At 40.7% G+C, this 26,009-nt stretch overlaps 1 protein-coding gene and 1 gene segment (V, D, J or C); one reads left to right on the plus strand and one right to left on the minus strand.

The window, feature by feature from the left end:
* The window catches only part of LOC120434305 (zinc finger protein 570-like), a 488,395-nt gene that overhangs the window by 344,967 nt on the left and 117,419 nt on the right, over positions 1-26,009 (minus strand). The gene's annotated exons all lie outside the window — the stretch shown is intronic.
* Positions 18,428-25,032, plus strand: LOC116311485. The segment is given in 3 exon segments: positions 18,428-18,626; positions 18,717-19,073; positions 24,938-25,032. Coding segments are annotated over 3 exon segments (498 nt in total).

The raw sequence follows: 26,009 nt of genomic DNA on the forward strand, positions 1-26,009 counted from the left end.
AAATAAAACCTGATGAAGGTCAAAGGTCGTCACTTGTATGTTGAACTACAAACTTGTCATCTGGAATTCTTTCACAGTTTTCTGCAGATAATGTGTTATTTACCATAAAGTGATTCAGAGTTATTCATACCAGAGTAACCAGAGAGGATCATATATTTTTAAATATATAACTTTCTACAGGACTAAATATAATATCTTTATGTAAAAGTCTGGAGCCTGTGGGGAGTATCCTGCTTGATCAATGTGATGAGCTTCAGTCTTCCTGGTGTTTCTTAAATGAAGTCTCTCTCAGTCGGTCAACAGAAAATCTGGCACAGGACAGCTGTGATGAAAGAAAAGGAAGATGTTTCTCCGAACCTCTGGACCCAGGAAACCCAGCTTGGTCCTGATGGTCTCCCTCACTAGTTTCTCCCCAGGGTGAATGTAGCTGTTGATATAATATGGACTCTATTATTAAATGAAAAGAACAAATTAGACTACACTACTGAAACCTTCTGCTGATGTTTTTAAAGTCTCCATGTTACCAGGCTGTAGAGGGCTCTGAAGATTTAAACAGTTTTAGATCCATTACACTCACAGTCTTATGTTAAAATCTCAAAGAACACATGATATTTTTGATATTAACAGTAACTCTGGGCCTCTGTAGAGTTTGCAGATGATCTCATCGCTGTCTAAAAATGGATAAAAACAAACATAAGAAGTGCTGAATCCTTCAATAACACAGACTATTAGAGTAGCAGGTGTGTAGCATCGCTAACTAGCTAGCAACAAGCCTCCAACACAGCGCGTATGCTATCGGCTAATCTAGCTAACGAATTAACAACAAAGTGATTTTAGAACTATAAGATGATAAGCTGTGTGTCTCGTTTTATAACAGTGACGTGGTTGTATTTACCTTAATTAAACGAGTCGTCAGTCGCGGTAAACCAGCAAAAAAAACTCGAGCAGCCGGGCTACGTAAAAAGTGTAGGGGGGCGTGTTTGCGGTCATGTCCAGCGGGTGTGTGGGCCGAGCATTACACAGTCGCTCCACCTCAAGTCACTAATGCGCAGACTCTGGCTCCAAATTTGCAAGATGGCAGCCTCCACAAGTGGGATATTTTGGCTTCATTTTTGCATAATGGTAGGAGGCGGAGTCGCATCGTCCATGTTTTCTACAGTCAATGGGTGCAGGGCACAGGTGAATTTCCACTGCCAGGTGGACGGGATTACAGTGATAAACAGGTTGTGATAGGCTGTAGAGACGAATAGAAAGGCAGGAAAGCTACAGAGGAACGGTTGGGGAGTGTACCCTTCTACGTGAACGTTAGGGGATGTGTCCTTGAATGTGCTTGATAAGTAGGGATGCAACAGAAAAATGCAATGAATTGGAAGACAGTTTTTTTAAATTCTCTGTCAATAAAAAAATTAAATATTAATAAAAATGACCACAAAAATTAAATTTCAAGTGAAAAATAAACACTTCTCTTAAATTGTCCAGTGTCCACATTGTAAACAAACAAACAAAATAACTGAAGTATTTTGGAGTCTCCAGTTTTCAGACATAACATTTTGCTTGATTTGTCCTCTGCTTTTGAATTGGTGGACCATAATGTCCTTTTAATGAGGCTTGAGCATCTGGTGGGCATCACAGGCAGTGCCCTTAGCTGGTTTAAATCCTATCTCTCAGAAAGGTCCTTTTCTGTCACCATGGGTACCTACGCCTCCTCCATTGCCCCTGTTACCTCTGGTGTCCCCCAGGGGTCTGTGCTGGGTCCCATGCTGTTCTCTTTATATTTGTTACCCTTGGGCCGAATCTTTGATAAATACAATTTCTCTTTTCACTTTTATGCGGATGACATTCAAATCTATTTTGAACTAGCTGAGGATGTCACGTCGTCATTGCAACACTTCTCTGATTGTATGAATGAAGTTAAAAACTGGTTACTGAGCAATTCTCTTATTCTAAATGATAAGAAGACTGAAATTGTAATCTTTGATACTCCCTTCTCTCGGGCTGAACTAACTGGTATTTTTGGGCCCTTTGCTGACTCCCTTTCTGACACTGTGAGGGACCTGGGTGTTGTCTTGGACAGTTCCTTACACACACAGCCACAACACTCACATGGGATCGAGTAGCGTGGCAATGCTATAGAGTGGGTTTTCCTCCACGTCAGTGAACCGCGTCCTGACAGCTGCAGCCAAGCGTATCAGGGAGTCCATATTCAGACACAAATATTCCCAGAGCCCGTTTCTGCTCGATCAATGACTGTATCATATAAAAGGTGCTGTTCCAGCGGGTCTGAACGTCTTGCTGGAGCCGCTTCGCGGGCTGGTTGATCTGTAATTGAATGTCCTCGAGACGGGAGCTGGCCAGAGCAGAATGTTTAAAGTGTTACTTGATGACGAACAAACTCCTCATCAATCCACTGCGCCGTTAAACTGAGGAGCGACATTAGGGACACACTGCTTGTCCAAATGTCGGTAGTGAAACTTAAGGCTGAAACCTCCTGCAAGAGGTTATGCACGTGTTTTTTTACCTCTTCAAAAAGTTTTGGCAGCGTTACGTCCGTGATGTATGGGCGGCTGGGAATCTCATATCGCGGCTCGAGTATGCTGAGAAAACGGCGAAATCCTACGTTTTCCACGACCGACAGTGGCTGGTCATCCAGAGCGATAAAATGAGTCAGAGCCTCTGTTATTTTAACTGCTCGTGGATTTTCTCTTGATATTTTTTGTCGCTTTTCCAAAACCCGAGTTAACGTGGGCTGTTCTGGTCTTGCGTTAGCCTTAGCAAACTCGGTGTACTCCAGAGCATGATGTGTCCTCATGTGTTTTATTAAATTGCTTGTATTGAACGATGTACTCTCCTTCCCTCCCCTGGACACCTTACGGGTACACAGTTTGCACTCGGCCTTGCTTCTGTCATCTTCAGAAATTTTGAAGTAAGTCCACACTGCTGACATTTTGTTTAGCGTAGCTACAGGAGCCGCCAATCTCACTCGCCTAACCCCCTAGTGACATGTCCCCCTAGCGGCCAATCTAAAAAATTACAACAGAAAGTACAGGCCACCCTCTGATTCATGAAGTAAATTGGTATCGATTCATGGTATCGGTTAACTTTTGCGAGTATGAGTACGCGCACATTTTATGGTATCGGCCCCGATACCCGATACCAGCATCGGTATCGCTGCATCCCTATTGATAAGTAAACAACATGTATTCTTTTTATGATTATGGTTTGCTGACTGTAGCAGGTGTAGGGTGGGCTCACCTGTAACCCCCGTGACTAAGCATGTAATCTCATTATTGCAGTATGCTTGTATGACTACTAGATAACTGTAGGGGCAGTCCCTTGAGGGAGCGCCCAGAGCCTTTATAATGGACAAACTGCGGAAGTGCTCCTCCGATCTACTCGGTGCTTACTGTGACTGCATTGCAGTGGTCCTCAGTTTATCATGGTAGTTACATCTACAAATAACCCGCGATAGATGAAATCTGCGAAGTAGCTAACTTTATTTTTTACAATTATTATAGAGGTTTTATGGCTGTAAAAACCCTCACTACACACTTTATACACTTTTCTCTGACACGCTCAAACGTTTTGTTAGGGTTCAATGTTGAGAGAAGAATCCATAAATAACCACAGATCCAGGTGTGTGCAATTTAGACGGCATTTTAATGAACACATGTGTGAGTTCAACAACCCAATCAGTGTTGAACTGTCTTTACCATATTCAGACAACTGTTTTATAGGGTTAAGATAGTACAGCCCCCTCTTTTGCAAAACCAAACAAAGTACAGCTTACGTCACTCCAAACCACAAAATGTTCCATGAACTTTAACATAGTCTAAAACAGAACATCTTCTTCGGGTCAACGCCAGGTGCTTCCCCTCAGCTCGTCTTCGCTGTCGCTCATCTGGTGCACTTCCTCTAAGTACGTCGGCACACATCTTCACTTCTGCCCTACCAAAATAGATCTACCATGGTGTGTATGTGTGTGTGCGTACACGTGCGAGGGCGCGTGCATGCTGTGTACTGCGTACGTGTCATGACCTCTCACTATTTGTGTCTGTATGTATATGTCTCGCCCTTAAATGCTCTCACATCTCACCCGTTACACTTCTGACCTTCACGTGACCAGGAGCCACAGCTCTTTAATAAGCTCAAATGCAATCATGTATAAAAGATTAAAATCATTTTCATAACACAGGTTTTTCCTTTTCAGATCTACTAATATGTTTGCTCCTCCTAATATAGTCTAAAAGCCACCCCAAGCAAAACAATTTGAACTTTCCCCTATCAGTGATCCCTCTAACTAAGCGTGTGTGTGTTAATCAACGATACATGCATAATAACACCCTGCTCTTTGGCTTGCACTTAAACTCTGGCTTCAGTTTCACTTCTGCAAAAACATGCTCTGCAGACGCATTTCGTTTCCTGTCTCATTTTGGCACAGAGTGTATTTTCCTGTCTCTGCCCTTCTACACAGAAACCCTGAGATCATAGAAGTATTAAAAACATTTACAACTATAGATTCAACTCAACCGTTTAAAGTGGTTCTTCTTGGACCTTGTAATAAAGACTAATATGATACCAATATGTTTGAACATCTGAATGCATCTAGGAAAGCAACATCACTATTAACACTGAAATGTTAATGATGATTATAAAAATAGCAGCAAATAATAGCAGTAAAATATTTCTATTCCTCTCAGTTTCCACACTTCACTATGGTTTAAACACTATAAAAGTTCAAACCTTGGTAGAAAAATAAGTCCAGTATTATAGAATGAAACCAAAGGCATCTGCGGTTGGCTTTGATGGTGCAAAACATTTCATCGACATTTTTGTGTTTGTTGGAGAAAACTTACAAACATACAGTACAGCACTTTAGAGGCACACTGCTAGCGATCGAAGATTTGACAAGCTGGACGCATTCTGTACTGTAAAGGAGACACGGCACGAGATTGATTGACAATGTTCTATAGCCAATCAGAACGCAGAACACGTTTGCAAAATGTCTCATGCTTTCATGAACATAATACATGAAAGTTACAGTATTATGTTCAGTACAGATAGATTTATAGTGTATATAGGTATACATGTCATCTAAAAATCCAAAACGCCCTGAGCTCTTCATCAATTATAGTTTCCAAGATTAATTCAACACCATCCTCCCAGACAGTCTCACCAACAAGACACACCAATCTCAAATCTTTCCTACAGCAGCAGTCAGAGGAGCAGAACTCTTTCACATGATGTTGACAGTGAAATCTCTCTCTTTTCCCCTGATAGCAGAATATGGTGAAAAGCCTCAATCTCCTGCAAATATTCATTGAAGAGAAGTAGATAAAAGTTAGCGAAAAATAATTATACGTTCGAATAAATAATTATTACAGGAGAACAAAGTTGAAACAAGCTGTGGGAGATAATCAGTGCAGTTTGGAAACAGGTGCTCCACTGGAAAAGTATTTTTACCACCAGTTTATAACATAACTGCCTTTGAAAGCTCAACGCCAAAGAAGGTTTATAAGGCAAATAAAATCTTCACAATGTAAAGAGAACCCAAGAGAATAAGTCTTTGTGGCACAAACCTTTTGAAAAAATGAATAATAACTTTTATTTGTATGAAACTGTAATCCTAGTATAACAGACAGTTGTACTGTTTGTGATGTTGTTTATAAATGAATCCCAAAGTGCGTTAACCACAGGAGGAGGAGTGACTGAGAGCAGAGAGGAGGAGCAGAGATTCAGGGAGGAGCTGAGCTGTTACTGAACTATAGAAGAGAGAAAAACCTCCACATTCAACAGAGTTCAACACAAAACAAACTTTATGTTCCTCAACATGCTGTCATTACATCACTGTGTGTTTCCTTACTGGCTTCTCTTCCTGTTAACAGGTAAGTTCATTTTTAATCACCATCTCTGTTGTTTGTGAGACAGTAAGACTTTTACATGTTCTGAGTTTTTTCTGTCTGCAGGTGTGATCTGTGAGGAGCTCACAGCACTCGACACTCAGAAATCCAGTTTAGAAGGAAGCACTGTGACTCTGTCCTACAGTTACTCTAAACCTTTTGTTGGCACCTATTATTTCTTCTGGTATCAACAATATCCAGGAAAACCACCAAAGTTCCTGATCTCTCACTCAGACAAAGGACAGCTGACATCAGATCCAGTCTCTAGACTTTCTGTGAAAGTGAACGAAACACTGATGACTCTTCAGATCTCCTCTGCTGCAGTGACAGACTCTGCTGTGTACTACTGTGCTGTGAGGCCCACAGTGACAGGAAACACCAAAACTCTGTACAAAAACCTTTGGAGCAAAGACAACAGAATACTCCACAACATCCACTAGAGGGAGCCACACACTGTTAAACCTCTGATTCTTGTGTCATTGGACTGATGACAAAGACAACAGAGAAATGAAGCAGTAAAGATCAGAGACAGAGACAGAGCTGCTGTGGAAGCACAAAACTATTTGATTGGCTCAGCTATTAAACTGGCCCCGCCCACTGAAGTTGAGCTCATCCAATGACATTATTTGTTGGTCATTGTGCTGCAGTGGAAGAACATTGTTCATGTGCTGTCTGTCTGGCTTTAATAACTCCAAAGACATGTTGCTGCACCTCTTTTTGCTTCTATCTCACATTATAGGTGAGTTTAAGAACAGGGATTAAAGTTTAGTTGAAGCTGCTGCATTAAGCAGATATACAGACTGCATTTCACTACTTTTCTTCTTTCTTTTTCCAGGACTCACAGCTGGAGACTCAATCACTCCTGAACGAGCTGAAGTCACTGAAACAGAAGGACGACGTATCACACTCACATGTAACTATCAGACAGATGCAGGTGGTGCTTATCTTCACTGGTACAGACATGATTCTGACCTTCAGGCTCCTCAGTTTATACTCTGGAAAGGAGCAAAATCAGACAGTGATCGTCAGTATATTCCTGATAAACGATATAAATCAGAAACATCACCTACATCAACTACTCTGACCATAACAGCCCTAACCCTGGCAGACACAGCTCTCTACTACTGTGCTCTAGAAACACAGTGATACAAAGTGTAGAAGAGGCTGTACAAAAACCTGAACACAGATATCTGACTACTCTTCAAAGAGGAGGGAAGTGGTATTCAAAGCACAGCTTCATATCAGATGGATTCTGCTAATTCCTGTTTTATCAGAGTCACTGTGGTTACAGCTGCTAATGAAACACTGTGGGAGGATTCACATGAGCAGCAAATCCACATCAACCACAAACCAACTGTAGGAACGTTCAGACACAATAAAACTGTCAAACATCAAAAGCTGCTCATTTACACTATTTTATATTTAGTGGATGAGGACATGCAAAAAGTAATAAATAAATAAAAACTTTTAAAAAAATTCTTGGAGTTTTCCTTCTAATGCTGAGCTCTTACAGGACAGTAAAGTTCTCTGTAACACAGTAAAGAAGTCAGCTCTCACAAAGCTGCAAACTAACAGGAAATAAAAATGCTGAGAAAACTGCACGAGTTCTGTTCATAAAGAGCTGTTTGTGGAGACGAACAACACTCAGCTGGAAATGACACAAAACCAGAAACAATCAAATAATTAGAGAAAACATGAAGCCACAATCTGTGCTTGTCATATATGGTGGTGAGGGCAGATGACCCTTTTATGAGTAGGGATGTTGTTAAATGGTTGTAACCAGGAAGTCACGTGTACAGAGACACACACACACAGACACACACACACACACACACACACACACACACACACACACACACACACACACACACACACACACACACACACACACACACACCCTTAACTTTTATTACATACCATAGGGGTTTTTACAATGGGGTGCTTGTGTGTTCACTGAATAAAAAGGCTGCGAGGGAAGGCTGGATTTTGGAGTTGTCTGGGATCAGGTGAGAAGCTTGGAGCTCCAAGATCCATTCGGGCTTCCCTTGTGCAAGTTAAAATGGATTGAGCTCTGAGTGTCTTGCTTCATGGTGATAATTCTCTGAGTCAGCTAGGTCTTCAAGTGCAGACCTAACACCAACAGTTACAGAAGTAAATCAAACCTGAACCATGAAGTAAAAACTGGAACAAGAAAAACTTAAGGACCATAACCAACCAGAGAGCTTCATAATAAACATGAAGTCCCAGAACATAAACCTGACCCTCCAAAACCCAGCACCATGCTCCTGCTTCAGATGTTATCAGTCCATTCAATGACCGTCATTAGCAGTTATCAGTCTCACAAGTGTTGGTCAGACTGGCCCTGCTGCACTTGCTAGTAGGCAGGACTGATAACATATGAAGCTTAAGTGTAAGTTCAATAAGGACGATCTGTAATCACTCACCTGCCTGCTTTCTTACATGTTCAGCTGCTTTTCTCTTCTTTACATCATTAATACTTTCCAGTGTCATCATCAGTCAGTCTCCTCTGAGCTGATGACAGTAATGGACTTACTTAAAATCCAGTATTGATGCTGGCTGGTTTACACGTGTACTTCTGCTGTTTAATACATGAGTGAGATTATTCTACATTCTGCTAAATATTTCAAATATTCAAAGCTCTCTTTATTTACAGGCTCCACAGAAACCAGGGCCAAGCCTATCCAGAAGAAGCAGCCTTTGGAGGAGGAGGAGCTACACCAGTGAATATGAAAGGCTTCATTTAGGAGCTGAAGAGCTGCTGTGTTCTCTCTATTGTTCATTCAGTCCAAGAGAAAATCATGTTCCTGCTTTTCATTTGGATGATGATGGTCTCCTTTCAGACTGGTGAGTCATCAAAAGATGGAGTGAGATGTAAAAGGAGATGATAGACATGAAAATCTTTGGATGTTGTTTGAATTGATTCACTTTTTATCAACTAAACTAAGTTTAAAGATACAGAAACATCCTGGTGAAATATGTCTTTGTTGTTTTCAGGATCCTCTGAGGATTTACTGACACCATCTAAAGATGTAGTGATGAGTTTGGAAGGAGACACTGTGACTCTCTCCTGCAACTATTCAGGCTCTGTCAGGAACCTCTACTGGTACCATCAGAAGTCCGGTTCACGTCCACAGCTTCTCATGGCAGAACATTCAGCGCAAACAGAAAAGCTGAAGTTTATACATGAGAAAGAAAAAAAGGAGTTTCATCTGGAGATCTCCTCTGCTGCAGTGACAGACTCTGCTGTGTACTACTGTGCTGTGAGGCCCACAGTGACAGGAAACACCAAAACTCTGTACAAAAACCTTTGGAGCAAAGACAACAGAATACTCCACAACATCCACTAGAGGGAGCCACACACTGTTAAACCTCTGATTCTTGTGTCATTGGACTGATGACAAAGACAACAGAGAAATGAAGCAGTAAAGATCAGAGACAGAGACAGAGCTGCTGTGGAAGCACAAAACTATTTGATTGGCTCAGCTATTGCACTGGCCCCGCCCACTGAAGTTGAGCTCATCCAATGACATTATTTGTTGGTCATTGTGCTGCAGTGGAAGAACATTGTTCATGTGCTGTCTGTCTGGCTTTAGTAACTCCAAAGACATGTTGCTGCACCTCTTTTTGCTTCTATCTCACATTATAGGTGAGTTTAAGAACAGGGATTAAAGTTTAGTTGAAGCTGCTGCATTAAGCAGATATACAGACTGCATTTCACTACTTTTCTTCTTTCTTTTTCCAGGACTAACAGCTGGAGACTCAATCACTCCTCAACAAACTGAAGTTACTGAAACAGAAGGAAAATCTGTCACACTCAGATGTGACTATCAGACAGATAGTGGTTACCCACTCCTATACTGGTACAGACATCATTCTTATCTCCAGGTTCCTCGGTTTATACTCTACAAAGGAGGAAAATTAGAGACAGCTGAGTATATTCCTGATGATCGATATGGATCCCAAACATCACCTACATCAACTACTCTGACCATAACAGCCCTAACCCTGGCAGACACAGCTCTCTACTACTGTGCTCTACAAACACAGTGATACAAAGTGTAGAAGAGGCTGTACAAAAACCTGAACACAGATATCTGACTACTCAAAAGAGGAGGAAGTGGTATTCAAAGCACAGCTTCATATCAGATGGATTCTGCTAATTCCTGTTTTATCAGAGTCACTGTGGTTACAACTGCTAATGAAACACTGTGGGAGGATTCACATGAGCAGCAAATCCACATCAACCACAAACCAACTGTAGGAACGTTCAGACACAATAAAAACTGTCAAACATCCAAAGCTGCTCATTTACACTATTTTATATTTAGTGGATGAGGACATGCAAAAATGCAGCAGAAGCCAAATAAACAGAGTAACAGAGGTTTATCTCTTTAAGGTAAAATCTCTCACATGAAACTAAAAGTCTTCAGCTCAGTTTTTATTCCTTTGCAGAATTTATGTTGTATAAAATAAAAACAGTAAGAACTCTTTGTTTTCGTGTTTAAATAAAATTCCCATTTTTAAGCTAATATCTCTTTGAGAATCTCCTCATTGATTTTATTATGTCAATCTGTTATATTTTCATTTTTCACAGATTCAACCAACAAAATGTGAATATTTGTCTGTGTTGTGACAGAATAGAGTAAATGAGAAAATAACTCACGAGACAGTTATGAATAAGAAGTTAATCACACCCCGGGCGTGATTAAGGATGCCGCCTCCCTGCACGGCACCGGAGACCACGCCCCACCACACATTGTAACCTATTTCTCCAGTAAATACAAGAAACATTTTACTCACTTACTCATAAAAAGTGCAAATAAACAATAAACAATTAAAATCATTTGCTCACCGATCTCACAAGAGGACAGATTTCTACGACCGAACAATGCGGAGAGAAGCAGAACTAGTTAATCGTTTTTAACTTAATGCATTGTTTTAGCATTTTTAGCATAAGCAGCGCCTGCTAACTCTTCATTCTATATCATTTTTGTACCTTTGTTCGGTGATTCTTCTTCTCTTTTTTTCCTGCTAGGGTGTTCAGAACTCATGGGACATCGTGAGAGAAGAGGAAAGCCTGTCCTCTCTCAGCGGGACAATGCACCATTTTGGCTGTGTCCAAATTCAGGGGTAGCATGCTTCAATGGCCGCATTTGTAGGGATTTATGTCACAGCAATGCGATGAAGGCTGTCCAAATTCGAAGAGTCCAAATTCGAAGAGTCCTCCAAATGTGGCAGCAAATTCATCCTAATCTTTCCCAGATTTGAAGGATGGGTCCGGTGTGTCCTTCGTGGCCCAACATATCCCAGGATTCATTGCAGGTCATGCAGGAGAATTTTTCTCATAACAATCTCGGACGAAGCGGGAGTTAATGCGGTAGAGGATTACACTTTTAAATGTAAGTATATGAAAATCTGGTGGTACAAAAGTTACAACCAGATTACTTTTTTAAGTAAAATAATCTTCATCAAACGTACCCGTAAACTATGGTGGGTCCCTCGGTTTTTCATGTATTGCCACTTGCATACAGCTAATTTAGATTTCTTTGAATGAACCTTTTGGTGATATATTTTAGGGGACAAAGACCAAATGGCTCAATTTATTAAAATGAGCAGAGAAAATGATCATCTCTTACTCTGGTGAAGAATTTGGCCACTGTGGCATGGCGGTACAAGAATAAAGCAGGGAGAGGATGGACAGACTGTTTTCACTTCTTGAAAGATTGGTTTAAAAATTAAAAATGTATTTATTTGAATATATTTGTTACATTGTTATATGTTTTGTTTTAGTGTAAAAGTTTTATGTTATTAATAAATTGATTACAACAAACAGTAAGTAAGTAAGTAAGTAATCTTTATTTATTAAGCGCTTTTCACAGACAGATAATCACAAAGCGCTGTACACAAATATTAAAATAAACAATAAAATCAATAGACAATGTACACAATATAAAAGATCAAATGTAAATAATGTAAAAAAATATATAAAATATGTAGATCAACAAAAGGCTTGTTTAAACGGAAACATTTTTAACTGTTTTTTAAAACAATCCGCAGAGTCAAGCAAACGTAACTGTAGTGGTAAATTGTTCCACAGCCTTGGTGCAACAGACTGAAAGGCTCTGTCCCCTTTTGTCTTCAGTCGTGTACGGGGAACAACTAAGAGACTCTGAATCTGTGAGCAGAGACGACGAGCAGCAGTGTATTTTATAAGAAGCTTGGATAAATAACCTGGGGCCTGGCCGTTTAGTGCTCTATATGTTAAAACAAGAATTTTAAAGCGAATTCTAAACTCTATTGGGAGCCAATGTAAAGAATATAAGATGGGAGTGATGTGAACACGCTTGGTAGAACGAGTTAATAGTCTGGCTGCTGCGTTTTGTATTGCCTGTAGGCAAGAGAGAGATGATTTATCCAAGCTAGTAAACAGGGAATTACAATAATCTAAGCGTGATGACACAAATGCATGAATTAGTTTTTGCAGTTCAGCTGAGGAAACCATATGTCGCAGTTTAGAGATGTTTCTTAAATGATAGAAACAGGAACGAGACAAAGATTTTACATGAGAGTCAAGGCCCAGAGAAGAGTCAAATATTACTCCGAGATTTCAAATATTTGACTTGACAGATGGACACAAGGATGCAAGAACCTGACTGATTTTAGAATGTAGCTCAGGAGGAGCTATGATCATGGTCTCGGTTTTGTTAGTATTTAGAACGAGGTAGTTGCTTGAAAGCCAATCAGAAACCTGGGCTAAGCACTGGACTAGGGTGGACAGCCTATCCAGCTGATGAGGCTTAAAGGACATATGGAGCTGAATGTCATCAGCATAAAAATGATAAGACAGGTCGCTAAAAGATTGAATGATACCAGCTAAAGGAAGCATATAAAAAGAAAATAGTATTGGACCTAAAACTGAACCCTGTGGAACCCCGCAGGTTAGGGCAGCAGTGTTAGAGGTGAACCTATCTGTCCTAACAGAAAAGGTCCTGTCTGATAAGTAGGAAGAAAACCAGTCTAGGGCAGAGCCAGATATACCAGCCAGAACCTTCAGCCTGTTAAGTAGGATTTTGTGGTCGATGGTGTCAAAGGCAGCACTAAGATCAAGCAAGATGATCACAGAACAATTCTGTTTTTTTAACCCTCGCGTCAGATGCCATTAATAGATCATTATAGACTCTTAGGAGAGCGGCCTCTGTAGAGTGCTGCTTTTGCAAGCCAGACTGAAAAGGGTCAAGGCAGGGTTCCTGCCGCGATGAGGCTTGGGTTTCCATGCTTCCAGATGACAGCCTGGGTGGTACACATAGTTTCTCATGCAGAACAGATGACAGTAAAAAGAGTAAAGACAGAAATAGTGGACAAAGCTCTAAAAAAGATGTGTTGTGGGGATTAATCCGGGGATTAATCCGTTCCGACAAGTTTCAGCCGAATCTCACCGGTAGCAACCCAGGAATAGAGCTCCCTCGAAGGTCCATCTCTTCCGGAGACGACGGAGCAGGGACGTGAAGGCCGGCTACCCTTCCTTGCTTTCTCCGAACGAGGCCTCTGAAGCAAAAATGAGCTAACCGGCAAGAGTGGAGGTAGACCGGGTGCTGTGTCGTACTCTAACGGCGGTAGGAAAACAGCCTCGTTTCGTTGACTCTGAAAGTTATCCATTGCAGATTTGATCGCTAGCATGATGATCATAAATCCGAAGGGAGGTGACACCAGAAAAAAAGCTGTAACAAAAACACTTGCATAGCATATAAAATAAACAAAACACGGATCGAAGATGCAGCGGCACAGCCAAACACAGGCGCCATCTTGACCTTGCCAGTTGGTTTCATTGACAGCTACCTTGACAGTAACTGTCAATGACCTCATTTAATTTACAGGTATTTGTAACATGCATGAACATAACGCTAACACTTTGAACAATTTTACATGGATATTTATTTATTGACAATAAAGTAAATAACAATAATAATTAAACAGGAATATTTCTAATACACCAACAATATTTAAAGAAGGAAAAACAATATTTACAGTTGTTCACACAGGATTAACCTGAGTGACCTGTTTCTGGACTGTTTCTTTAACAACTGTAATAGATTACAGGAAGTCTCTGGCAGTGTTGCTGAATCTGCCAAAGCAAGATCAGACATGGATGGGCTGCTGCAACTGAGACCTGCGGTTTGTCTTTTCTGGTCAGCGAGTGGAGAATCACACAGGGTGGTCTGCAAAGAGAGCTTTAGGATGCTTCCTCCCACTGTCCACTGCATCGTCCATCCACAGGGTTTGCAGGGCTGGCTCACTCGACGGCTGCCACACCACCAATATGTTTCCGTGGTGGATGCTATATTACTACTAGTATAATATTTGTAACTGTTGCAGACAACAGTTTGATGAAGTGCTATGTAACAAAAGAAATCAAAAGATTAGATTCTATAAGTTTCAAAGAGATTTAGTGTATCTATTTTATACAATACAGTAAATGTGTACGAATGACCGGCAATAATTCTGTTACTGAAATTATCCATGAAACTAGCTAAGTAATTCCTAAATGCGTGTAGATTAAAGGAGCGGTCCCCAACCTTTTTTGCGCCACGGACCGGTTTATGCCCGACAATATTTTCACAGACCGGCCTTTAAGGTGTCGCGGATAAATACAACAAAATAAAACTAGTACCGGTACCAAAAAAAGAAGATTTATTCATAACACACGTGAAAAGACCCAGGAAAACTGAGTTAACGATAAAAACGATGACAAAATAACACCGAAAACCGATAAAAACCCTGAAAACCATACATTTCACACCTGAGCCTCAACTCTCACGGCCCGGTACCAAACGACTCACGAACCGGTACCGGTCCGAGGCCCGGGGGTTGGGGACCGCTGGATTAAAGAAAATTATTTTACCTGGATATGATTGTCTCTGATGAGCCTAAGGTACAAAACATGCCCACGACAATGATAAAGTTTTTCTAGCTCCTCGAGAATTGAAAATATGCAAATAGATGGAGCAACACTTCTGGGTCCATCTTAAAGTTTTCGCGCTGTGGCGCTAGCGACTGGAAAAGCGTGGAAGTAAGGGCGGGCTTGAACGAAGGCTGGAAGGCTGCATAATTTCACAGCTGCTCACTTCCATTCTTCCCGGCCATCCAAGGATCCTACGTCACGTAGGAAGGATCCTACGGAGCATCCTTCCCCTGAATTTGGACACAGCAACTCTTGTTCATCTTCTTTTAAATTTTATTGGCAGTTGGCAAACAACTGAATGGTGCATTACCGTCACCAACTGGTCTGGAGTGTGACTGGAACGTTGTTCAAAAAAACAAAACAAAAAAAGAAAACAGCTCAGATCCTCCCAAGCAATTTACACTCTGTTAAAAAAAGGAATAAGGCCTGATGACTTTTACTTCTAGATTCCTTTTGCAGTAAATCAATAAGATCTAGTTTCATTTTCATATTACTGAGGTTTTCAGTCAGTCTTCTCTCCACCTGATACTTCTGACTGTGTAATATAACATGTCCTTTCATTTTCTCTTCTCCACAGTAGTCACATTTTCCTGTATTATGAATCCCTATCATGAATAGTGTAGTGTTCAACCCAGTATGTCCAAATCTTATTCTCGATATGACGACCTCCTCTCTCCTACTCCTTCCTGTGGAATGCACCATTTTGTAGCAGCTCATTGGCTGAGAGCAGTGCATGCGTGCTTCAGAGAAGTTAACCCTTTAACTGCTGAATATATGGTTTATTCAACCAAGTATAATTGTTAAAACTAACAATTCTTAGGGGTTTTTTTCCTATTAGGGCACATTTTACCAAAACCACGTTTAAATTTGAGTTACATTTAGGTATGAACACAAAGTCAACAGCATCAAGCAAAGATGAAAACCAACACAAAGAGACTTCAAAGTGATCACGACAGTGATTCTACTGTAGAAAACAGAGGCTGCAGCCTGACTGCTCATCAGCTCACCTGTTGAAGTTCAGGGTCTGGCTGCTGGGCTGGGGTCAGCATTCACTTACAGTAGCTTTAGCATCACACTGGATTCTTGGCTAGCTTAGTTAGCATGCTGTCTGTGCAGGGGCTTGCAAAGACCTGAGGTTGTGTTAGCAGCATAATGCAGCTGTTTTTGTCCTGGATGTGGTTTCCACTATGCCATCGTGTTCTTGTCCTTTTGTGCATTAAAAAAAAGTAATGTCCATTTCCACACTGCAGACTGCACCACTACTTTCCTTCTCTGGCCCACAAATTGGAATCAGCTGACTGTAATGCAATGCAACAACAGATAAATGGGATCGATAGGCAGGCAGACTAACAATTTCAAGGAACTGACCTACTGGTAATCAGTTTTGGAGAGATCAGATTCTCGATTCCCATCCCAGGTTAACACCAACAAAATATAGAAACAAACTTTAGTCAATCAAACACTTTTGTGCGTTACCGAATGACTTTTCCCCACATTGAACCACTACAACCAATTCCATGGTTCCCCCACCTACTGAACCCACATTAACCCCTGACTGTACACATTTTCCTGTTTAGAGGAAAGTCGCCCTCTACAATGTAACACTTTTTTCACTTCTCGCTGCATGTGAGCCTTGTGCTTGCACAGGAAGAGAGCGGGAGGGAAAGAGAGAGAAAGAGAGCCAGGGACAATAACGTCACATTAGACAGGTAGAGTAAAGAAAATGTGTGACACCAAGAAAAGAAGCAAAATCTGGAACCATTTCAATTTCATTGACAATACAAAGGCAGAGTGTAGAGTCTGCAAGAAAAGACCATCATTTAGTGCCAGCTCCACAAACAACCTGCACAGGCTCCTGAGAGCTGTCCACCCACCAGTGCAATAGGAAGATGAAACACAGTCAGTTGAGTGTGATATTACTGAAGGTGCCAGTGTGTCTACTGCAACTGTTGCTGCTGCATCTACAGCATCATGCAGTACACCACCACAACCACCTAAACCAACCCAGAGCTCAATTAGACAGTTTTTGCAGACATCTGTGACCCAGCAAGACAGAACTCAATTGATAAAGACCTGGCAAAAATGGTTGCATTTGATTTGCATTGAACTTTTTTCAGTTGTTGATGATAAAGGATTCAGAAAGTGTATTCATAGACTGAATCCTATGTATGCAAGCAGGAAAACACTCTCCCAAAAAATCATCCCAGGCCTATATGACAGAGAACGTGCATCTTCTTTTTGTTTTGCATATTTTAATTTATATTTTTGTTACGACCCGGCTCAGAAGCCGCAACATAAAAAAAAAGATATGAATACGAGATTGTAGGTGAGAAGAGGTTTTATATAAAAAAATGGCATAGCAGGCTGGCTGAAATGGCTGGTGCCACCAAGGCAAAGACTAGTGAGCTCCTCCCTGAAAGCCTGCCTCAGGTATCCTTTTATCCACACCTGACCACGCGTGGTCAGTTAGCAACAGCTGAACCCACTGAAGAGATTAGGGGCTGCAGAGGGACGTAACAATTTGATTGTGTTGTGTTTTGCAGTGTTTTGTGTTGTTTCACTTTAAATTTATTTAAAAGGAAAAAGTTGAAAATTTAAATAGTTAAAAGTTGAAATGTTTTTGTATTTTATAATTGATTTATTACATTTTATGTGGAGTGAATAAATAAAAGTATATTTATGGTTGCCCCTAGAGACAAAGCACGTACATACTCCAAAACACAACAGAAGTGCTCCACAATGCTAGGGGGCAGTGTTGAGCTTTTGTTACTTAGTGGCTACACAAGCCAGGAAGTACCAAATGACCGGATTTGGTGTGTGGTAGTAACAGGTAAATGAAATGCCTGGGATAGGGTCACCAGAACCCCGTCCTGGAGCCAGGCCCTGTGAGGGTGCCCGATGGCGAGCATCTGGTGGCCCTGCTGGGCACAGCCTGAAAAAGGGACATGGGCATATCGTCCTGCAGGCCCACCACCAGCAGGAAGCACCGTAGGGGTCGGGTGCAATGTGTGCCGGGCGGCGGCCAGGAGCGAAGGCCCTGGCAGACTGATCCCTGGCTAACAATTGGGACATGGAGTGTCACCTCTCTGGTGGAGAAGTAGCCTGAGTTAATGCATGAGCCTGAGAAGTGCCGGCTAGATATAGTTGGGCTCACGTCAACACATGGATTGGGGCGCTGGAACCATTCTCCTGGAGAGGGGCTGGTCTCTGTCTCTGTCTGGAGTTGGTCTTGATCTCAAATTCAAATTCACAATTGATTTTCTATGACTGCTGCTCTCCTTTCCTGTTAATCGGGTCGTATTCCAGAAAGCAGCTTCAACAGACTCAACTGTGTGCCTGAAGATTCTTTTATTCTTTGTCTTCTTGTTTTCTAAGATAAACATCATGATGCACATTCATATTCTTCAGGTAACTGGATTATAATGGAGGCTCTGCTCTTTGAGCTCCATGAATGATTTCTTTCTTTTTCGACACTTTTGTAAGTTAAACCTGCTTCCTGGAACATAAACAAAGCAGAGCAGCAGAAAGACGTGCTGAGTGTAAAGCTGTCAGCAGGGGGAATAACACAGGGCTGTGAATGAGTCCTGTCACTGTGATCAGGCTCCTCCTTCTAATCCACCAACTTAGTGTTGATGAAGACTAAACAGAGAGATCACAGCTTCTTTATACTTGCTGTAGCTCACAGTTACTCTACACTGCAGATATGACGCCTCTGTTCATCTCAGTGCTGCTGGCTGCTATGTGCCTCGGTATGAACACAACTCTGTTTCTTTGATATCAATCCAACATTGACATGATTCTTTAACAGCACACTGATACTGTTTGTTGGTGTTTTACAGAATGCAGAGCACAAAAAGACAACGTGCTGCAAGCAAAAGGAGAAGAGACTGCTGCTGCAGGAGGCACAGTAACACTTCACTGTCTCTATAACACCAGCTCATCAAATCATTATCTCTACTGGTACAAACAGGATGGAAACAACAGCCCCAAATTCATCCTGAGTCGCTTTAAAGTTGGTGAAGGGAAAACAGAGGCTGGAGACAGATTTTCATCCACACTGGATTCCAGCATCAGATCAGTTCCTCTGAAGATCCAGAAGCTTCAGCTGTCTGACTCTGCTGTGTACTACTGTGCTCTGCAGCCCACAGTGACAGGAAACACCAAAACTCTGTACAAAAACCTTTGGAGCAAAGACAACAGAATACTCCACAACATCCACTAGAGGGAGACACACACTGTTAAACCTCTGGTTCTGTTCCTGTGACTGAAACATTGTGCTTCTGGTTACACTGACTGGCTTCATCTTCTTTTTGTCAACATGCAATAAATTGTTTTGTAAAATGTTGATGACAGAGCACCACAGACTCACTTTGATCTTTTTCCAAGAAGAAACCGTCTTCAGATTGTTACCAAACATAAAATTTTACTAAATACTGACAACAATATGTGACACTGTTAAAACATATTTAAGGTACCAAGTATCCATTCAGCAGTTTAACAGTCTCAGAATGATTGTGCTCTCTGACTGAGATCACAGCCTGGTCTTAGTCGACCTGTTAGTGACACTGTTGAAGTCTAAACACACTTTAAATCTCAAAGCTTCATTTTGAACCTGATTTGAAGGTTGATCAAAAATCACATCTGAGCAAATATATTGTGAACCTAAGAATCTACAGTGTCCACTTCTTCTTCTTCTCTCTGGTTTCACTGGTGAAAAACACAGTTTGTTTTGTGCCACCACATGTATGTTACTGAATAATGGATTGCATTTATATAGCGCCTTTCGAGACCTTCAAAGCGCTTTACAATTCCACTATTCATTCACTTACACATTCACACACTGGTGGAGGCAAGCTACAGTTGTAGCCACGGTTCCCCCTGGGCAGACTGACAGAAGCAAGGCTGCCATATTGCGCCATCGGCCCCTCTGGCCAACACCAGTAGGCGGTAAGTGAAGTGTCCAAGGACACAACGACCAAGACAGACAGAGCTGGGGATCAAACCGGCAACATTCCGGTTACAAGATGAGCTTCCCAACCCACGAAAACTGAACCACGGTCACCCAGAAATCTAAATCATTGTAAATCAGCAGGCTCTGACTGCTACCTGCACACTGAAACTGTCAGGGTCCCTGAATCATCAGGATTTTGAGTTTCGTAATTTCATTATTAGTTTTTGGTTTCCAGCAGTAGTTTATGCTCCTTGTTTCTGATAATGTTTTAGTTTCATTGTGTGTTTGAGTTTTCCTGATCCCTTTGTTGGTTCTCTGTCGTGGCATTTGTGTCTCTAGTTAGTGATAGAGGACTTCAGGTTGATTGTTTTCCTTTCCTGTTCCCTTTCTGTGTCCTCAGTCTTGTCCCCGTGTCTGTCTCTCTGTGTCCTGTCTCCATGGTCGTCTAGTTTCCCTGTTTAGTTGTGTCAAGTTAATCTTGTCTCCTCATTCTGTTATGTCCATCTTCCTGTTTTATTTTGGGAACTGCTGCTCTGTTTCTTGTGTTTTATTTGTCTTCCTCTCAGATCATTTTGTTAGTTGCCCTCAGCGGTGTTCCCATATGTTCCCTCCACCCTTGTCAGAGTCTCCCTCTGATCATTATCAGACCTCCTTCTAATTTTTTATTCAAAAAAATAATAATAAAGGGAACACTTAAACAACACAATGTAACTTGAAGTCAATCACACTTTTGTGAAATCAAAATGTCCACTTAGGAACCAACACTGATTGGCAATCAATTTCACATGCTCTGGTGCAAATGTAACAGACAACAGGTGGAAATTATAGGCAAGTAGCAAGACATCCCCAATAAAGGAGTGGTGCAGGTGGTGACCACAGACCACTTCTCAGTAGCTATGCTTTCTGGCTGATGTTTTGGTGACTTTTGAATGCTGGCAGTGACTGATGGCGTATGAAAGAGGTTAGAATATTTAAAAGTGTGTATGAAATATATTTCTTTTGTGATATAAAGTAGGATGTTTTAAAGTTTGCAAGTGCTTTTAATTCAAGAAATGCATGAGTGATGGTAGGAGAGGTTGAGTTTATTTTTATGTTTGAAAGAGCTCTATTTAAAAGTGTGCATGAAATGAAAGTGTATTGTTTTTAGATCAAGATTTAGTAGAACTACTGATCGTTTGTAAACTGTGAAAATTAAAGGGAGACAGAGTCTGCCTGTTGCCTGAAGAAACAGGAAGTATGTGTGTGTGTGACTGATGATGTCAGGGGAGCACCCAGAGAAATAGACAGAGTTAAATTCTAAGAAGATGAAGCGAATGCATGGTTTAAGAAAAGTAATAAAGTAATAAAATTATATTAATTACAGGTTTTAGAAAAGAGACAGACCGAGAGAAATAAATACAGGAACTAACAATTACATTAATGAATTGAAAACGCACGTACACAAACTGTTACATGTGAAATTATTGTTGGAAAGTTTAATAAAGAAAGCAGTTTACACTCCTTTAATTTCCAGAACCAGTGTGTTCCCTAGGCCTGATAACACCCTTGCCCAGTTGGCCCCTGTAGTAGGCGGGCATGGAAGGCTGGACAGCCCATGACGGGTAAGATCCCACCTCGAAACCCTGGGACAACCTAAGGCAAGGCGCAGTCACGATTGCTTGAACCTAAGTCCCGGAGTGACCTTGGAGTCACTGGAGGAGACGGGATTTAACGGGTAAGACCACTGGGCACAGGCGAGGGGAAATGTCATTAACAATGACCAGTGATGAGCCAAAGAGAGAAAACACACCCTGTCAAAGGAGTTTGAAACACTGCAAAAGAAACATTTACAAGATCACAAAGATCATAAAGAAACATTTATAAAAAATCACACATACAAACAGAAAATGCACTAACCTTACACAGACAAGCTCATGAAGAGTAATGCATAGATAGTGATTAAAACTTGGCTAAGAACACAAACATATGTAATTAAATCAGCCTGCTAATTTCATGAGTGTTAAAATGGTGTGAATGTTGAAGAAAATACACTTAAAACACACTTGGATAAAATAGAGTTGTTGTGGAATAACTCAAACGAAGCTGTATGACAAGGGAGTGAGTTATGGAAAAAACAAAAGAAAAGTGATTAGTGTTTATAAGAGTGACTCAGGAGTGCTCTTGTACTGAGTGATCAAAACCAGTGATTAGTATGGAAAGAAAATGAAAATAATTCAATAATGTGATAAGGTTTAAACATGTATTTCTCTTGTCAAGTTGGCTGTTGAGCTATGACTCAGTATGCAAATTAGCTGGAGCAGAGACACTTCCTGTGTGTGTGTGTGTCGGAGGCTTTCAGTTCAAGAGAGAGCGGTGGCTGTTGAAGATTATTTGGCAAAATATATAATGGTAAAGTATCAGGATATTTGATTACGGTGGTCAGGTCTGTTCAGAGGGGCAGATTTGGACAGGAAATTTATAATTTAGTGATGGTACGTTGTTGAAATCGGTTTATATTTTATGCTGAAGGAAAACATGGGAGAGTAAGGAAGGGTGACATTGTGCAAACGGTCTTTGATCTTTTGACAAGGTTTTCAGTGCGTTGAATGGGTGAAATTTAAGATTGTTTAAGATTTTTTGGGGCTGTTGTTTTTCATTTTAATAGAGGGAGTTTTGATAAACATGGACATGTCTAAAAGGGCCCATAGTTTTTGTAACAGTGCACTTAGGAAAAAACCTGTCAGGTGATTTTGTTTTGTACTTTGATGAGCTAATAATCAGCTCTCTTTTTTCATTTTTGTTCTAAGCAGGCCTGGAAGAGAGTGAACTGACGGCGCTGACAAAATTACCAAGTACGAAAATCAGGTGGGCTTTACAGAATTATAATTGATTACAATCAGAGACTGATTGGCGGCGAGTCCCTGTCTGAAAAAGGATTGCAGCGAGTCAATCCAGTCAAAAGTATAGAGAACTATTTTCCTAAAAAGGAAAACGAAATAAAACAAATGATTGAGCTCATTTTGCTGATGTGGAGCATCTGATGACGTGCGCAGAAGGCTGCAGATCAGCAAAAAATATCATGTGTGAATGCATGTAAGTGAATGTGAGTGACTGGACTAAGGTGGGAATGAATAAATGTGGACAAATTTACCATGTGAGGAAAAGAAAGGGGATGCTTTGTTTTGTTTTTGCCATAAGCAGGACAAGTGGGAGACTTAAATCTGGGGATGCTGATGTTCCCTTGAGTGAATTTCTGTTTTATTGATTTGGGTTAGACCATATTATTACATTATAGTGTTGGGAGAAGGCTAAATGCTAAAAGGGAAACATTTTTGATATAACTCAAGTTACCATTAACTGAGGTGATACATGATTAATAACTGTTCTGTTTAAGTTTATTTTTTGTCATGACACAGACTGGATCATAAAGGGGGAGAGTTAAGTACAGGTTTTGTTTCCAGGAAGTTCCAAGGATCCAGACTTTGCATGGAGCAACGACTTGGAGAAGATTTGACATAATAATTAAATTGATCGTATTCCTTAAACACAGGTTTTCAGGGCTGGAGCAAAATACCGGAGAGGAGGATGGCTGAGGTGTTCTGAGAAATGATATGATATGACTAACCTTTTTCCCGTTTAATTTGTTAAGCTTGGGTGAAGCATGTTGAGTTTTTTGCCACATGAGATGTGTCAAAAAAGAGAGGGGTTTAAGATTTAATTTGAAATGGGTTTTAGTATGATTTTATAACGATTGGGGTTGTTTGATAATTTAGAGATGGTAAAACTGAGGCAGAGATTGTTAATTCTAAAGAAAGGAGTAAAATGAACTGAATTCTGTTTAGAAGATAAATTGCTGGTGTTAATAAGAAGTTGTACACCAAACTTAAAGGGAAACTGTGGGAATAAAGGATATGCTTTGGGGAAAATAGTGCACATTTTATGAGAAGAAAATGTGGGATCTTTTTTTGATTTTTAAAATAAGTTGTTATAATGTAGGCTTTAGAAACAGATAGTAAATAGATTTATTTCTAGGGTAGAGGAGAGCTTTTATGAGGATGTTAAAAGTCTCGCTGACTCAAATGAATAATATTGGAGATTAAATATGTAGAAATGATTTTTTCTTACACATTGCAATCGTGCTCATTAACAGAGTTGATGTTCGGTCCAGTTAAGGTCATAAGCTTCGATGAGCGTTATGTCTCAGTCGATATAGTGTAGGGGACTTGGAGCAACAGAAGGATAAACAGCATTCACGCTTACAAACACATATGGTTTAAACATAGGTGAGGCCTAGGGCCTGAAATTCATTTAGCTTTTAACTGAATTTGAGCTGGCCCAATAACAAGTGACAGACAAGAGGAACCGAATAGAAATTTTGCTTGTAACTAAATTGTGTGACATGTAAAATATTGAGATAACACATGCAGCTCGACATTAGTCTTATTATATAAAATGAAGTTACAGAATAACGAACGCTTGTTGAAGTGACCAAGTTTTTTGCTTTAAAGCAGGAGCAAAGGGAGGAAAGCATATACATTTTGGTTAAGTCTAATGAAGTATAATTAGAATGTACCATTACATTAAGAGCAGCAAAATGAAATAAAATGCTATACCAAAACAGGTTATAACACAGGAAAATGTCTCCAGCTTGGGAAAGGGTGAAACTGCAGATCACCCGAAGCCCTTGATGGATACAAAATGAAATATGAATAAAACATTATAATGGACTATTGTATATTAGTAGTATAGTAGTATATTGTAATGTACTGATACATTTGGGTGTGACCAACCCCAAGCATGAAGTGTTCTCAGGTGGAAGCTGGCAACTTACTACTGGCAATGGCTCTGTTCATCATGCAATCCGCATTGGAAGACGGCAGAACACACTACACGAGCCGAGCAGAGAGATGGACACATGACAACTCACATCTAACGCACATGACATAAGCACATCAGTACATCTAACCATATATGTTAAACACGCTGGACCTTACGAAGCATTCTGCATACTGATGAAAGCACTGAACGGGACAACTATAATAATTGTGTACACAGAGTGCTTATTACGAAGTGTGTTCTGGTCGACCACCTCGAACACCTGAGGTTGTTGTTTCATTCCCTATGCCAGAGGACTGCTGGAGAAGGTAATAACAAGGGCCGTGAACTCAGAATCGGTGACTTGGGTCGCCATGATGCCACTGATGGGCGTGGAGGTGACCGACTGAAGGAGGAGTGACTCGACGGACTGTGGTGACCCTGTTTGTGAACAGGGTCAAAAGGGGGGAGTGTGGAATAAGGGAAATATCTTACTGCTAATTATGCTTCTTATCATTATCATTGCATTAATTAACTTTGCATTAAGTCATGATCATTGCATTAAACCATATGATAATCATTTTATTGAAACAGTTATTGAAGCTGCCAACATTACATTAAAATCTATATTGCAGGTGTTATCATAATCACATAATACTCTTTTATTGCAGGTGGAAAGGTAATCATTTTATATACACATTGCAGTTTGGTGCTTATTAAAGAGTTGTGGCTCAGTCAATTAATTAGAAGGTTGAAAGCTCCGTTGGGTGTGAATGTCCCGGCAAAACATGGAGTAAGTGGCTTGGAGCTATGGAAGGTTCAATGCATGCACGCTTACAAAACACATATAATACATTTAATCAAGAAACAGGCTGGAGTGAAGGCCTGAATGTATTCAGCTTCTTGTTGTATTTGAGTTTGCCCAGTTACAGGTGACAGAAGAGGTGGCCAGATGACTGCCATCCCCAAGGACCATCTGGAGGATGCAGCGAGTGGCCTTATATGGAAAATGTGATAGAGACAGGAACTTCTATGTCTATTTTAGCTTATGAAAATGAATATTTACTGTATCTGATATATCACAATCTTTGTAAACGCATGAGGGGGCGTCAACCCTGATGAATCAAAAGCAATCTGAAGTGTCTTTTTGGGTGGAGTTCTACAACTGATGTTTGGCAGTTCGTACCTCCCCGCATGTGTATTCAATAAACTCATCTGTTTGATTGCATCCTTCTGGGCCTTTGGTATTTTGTTTTGGATCTCAGTATTTCGAATCGGGACACACTCTATTGGTGGCATGAGACGGAGTCTACAACCCACACAAGTGGCTCAGGTAGTGCAGCTCATCCAGGATGGCACATCAATGCGAGCTGTGGCATGAAGGTTT

This window comes from Oreochromis aureus, linkage group 18, assembly GCF_013358895.1.
Source record: "Oreochromis aureus strain Israel breed Guangdong linkage group 18, ZZ_aureus, whole genome shotgun sequence".
In the NCBI taxonomy this organism is placed as follows: domain Eukaryota; kingdom Metazoa; phylum Chordata; class Actinopteri; order Cichliformes; family Cichlidae; genus Oreochromis; species Oreochromis aureus.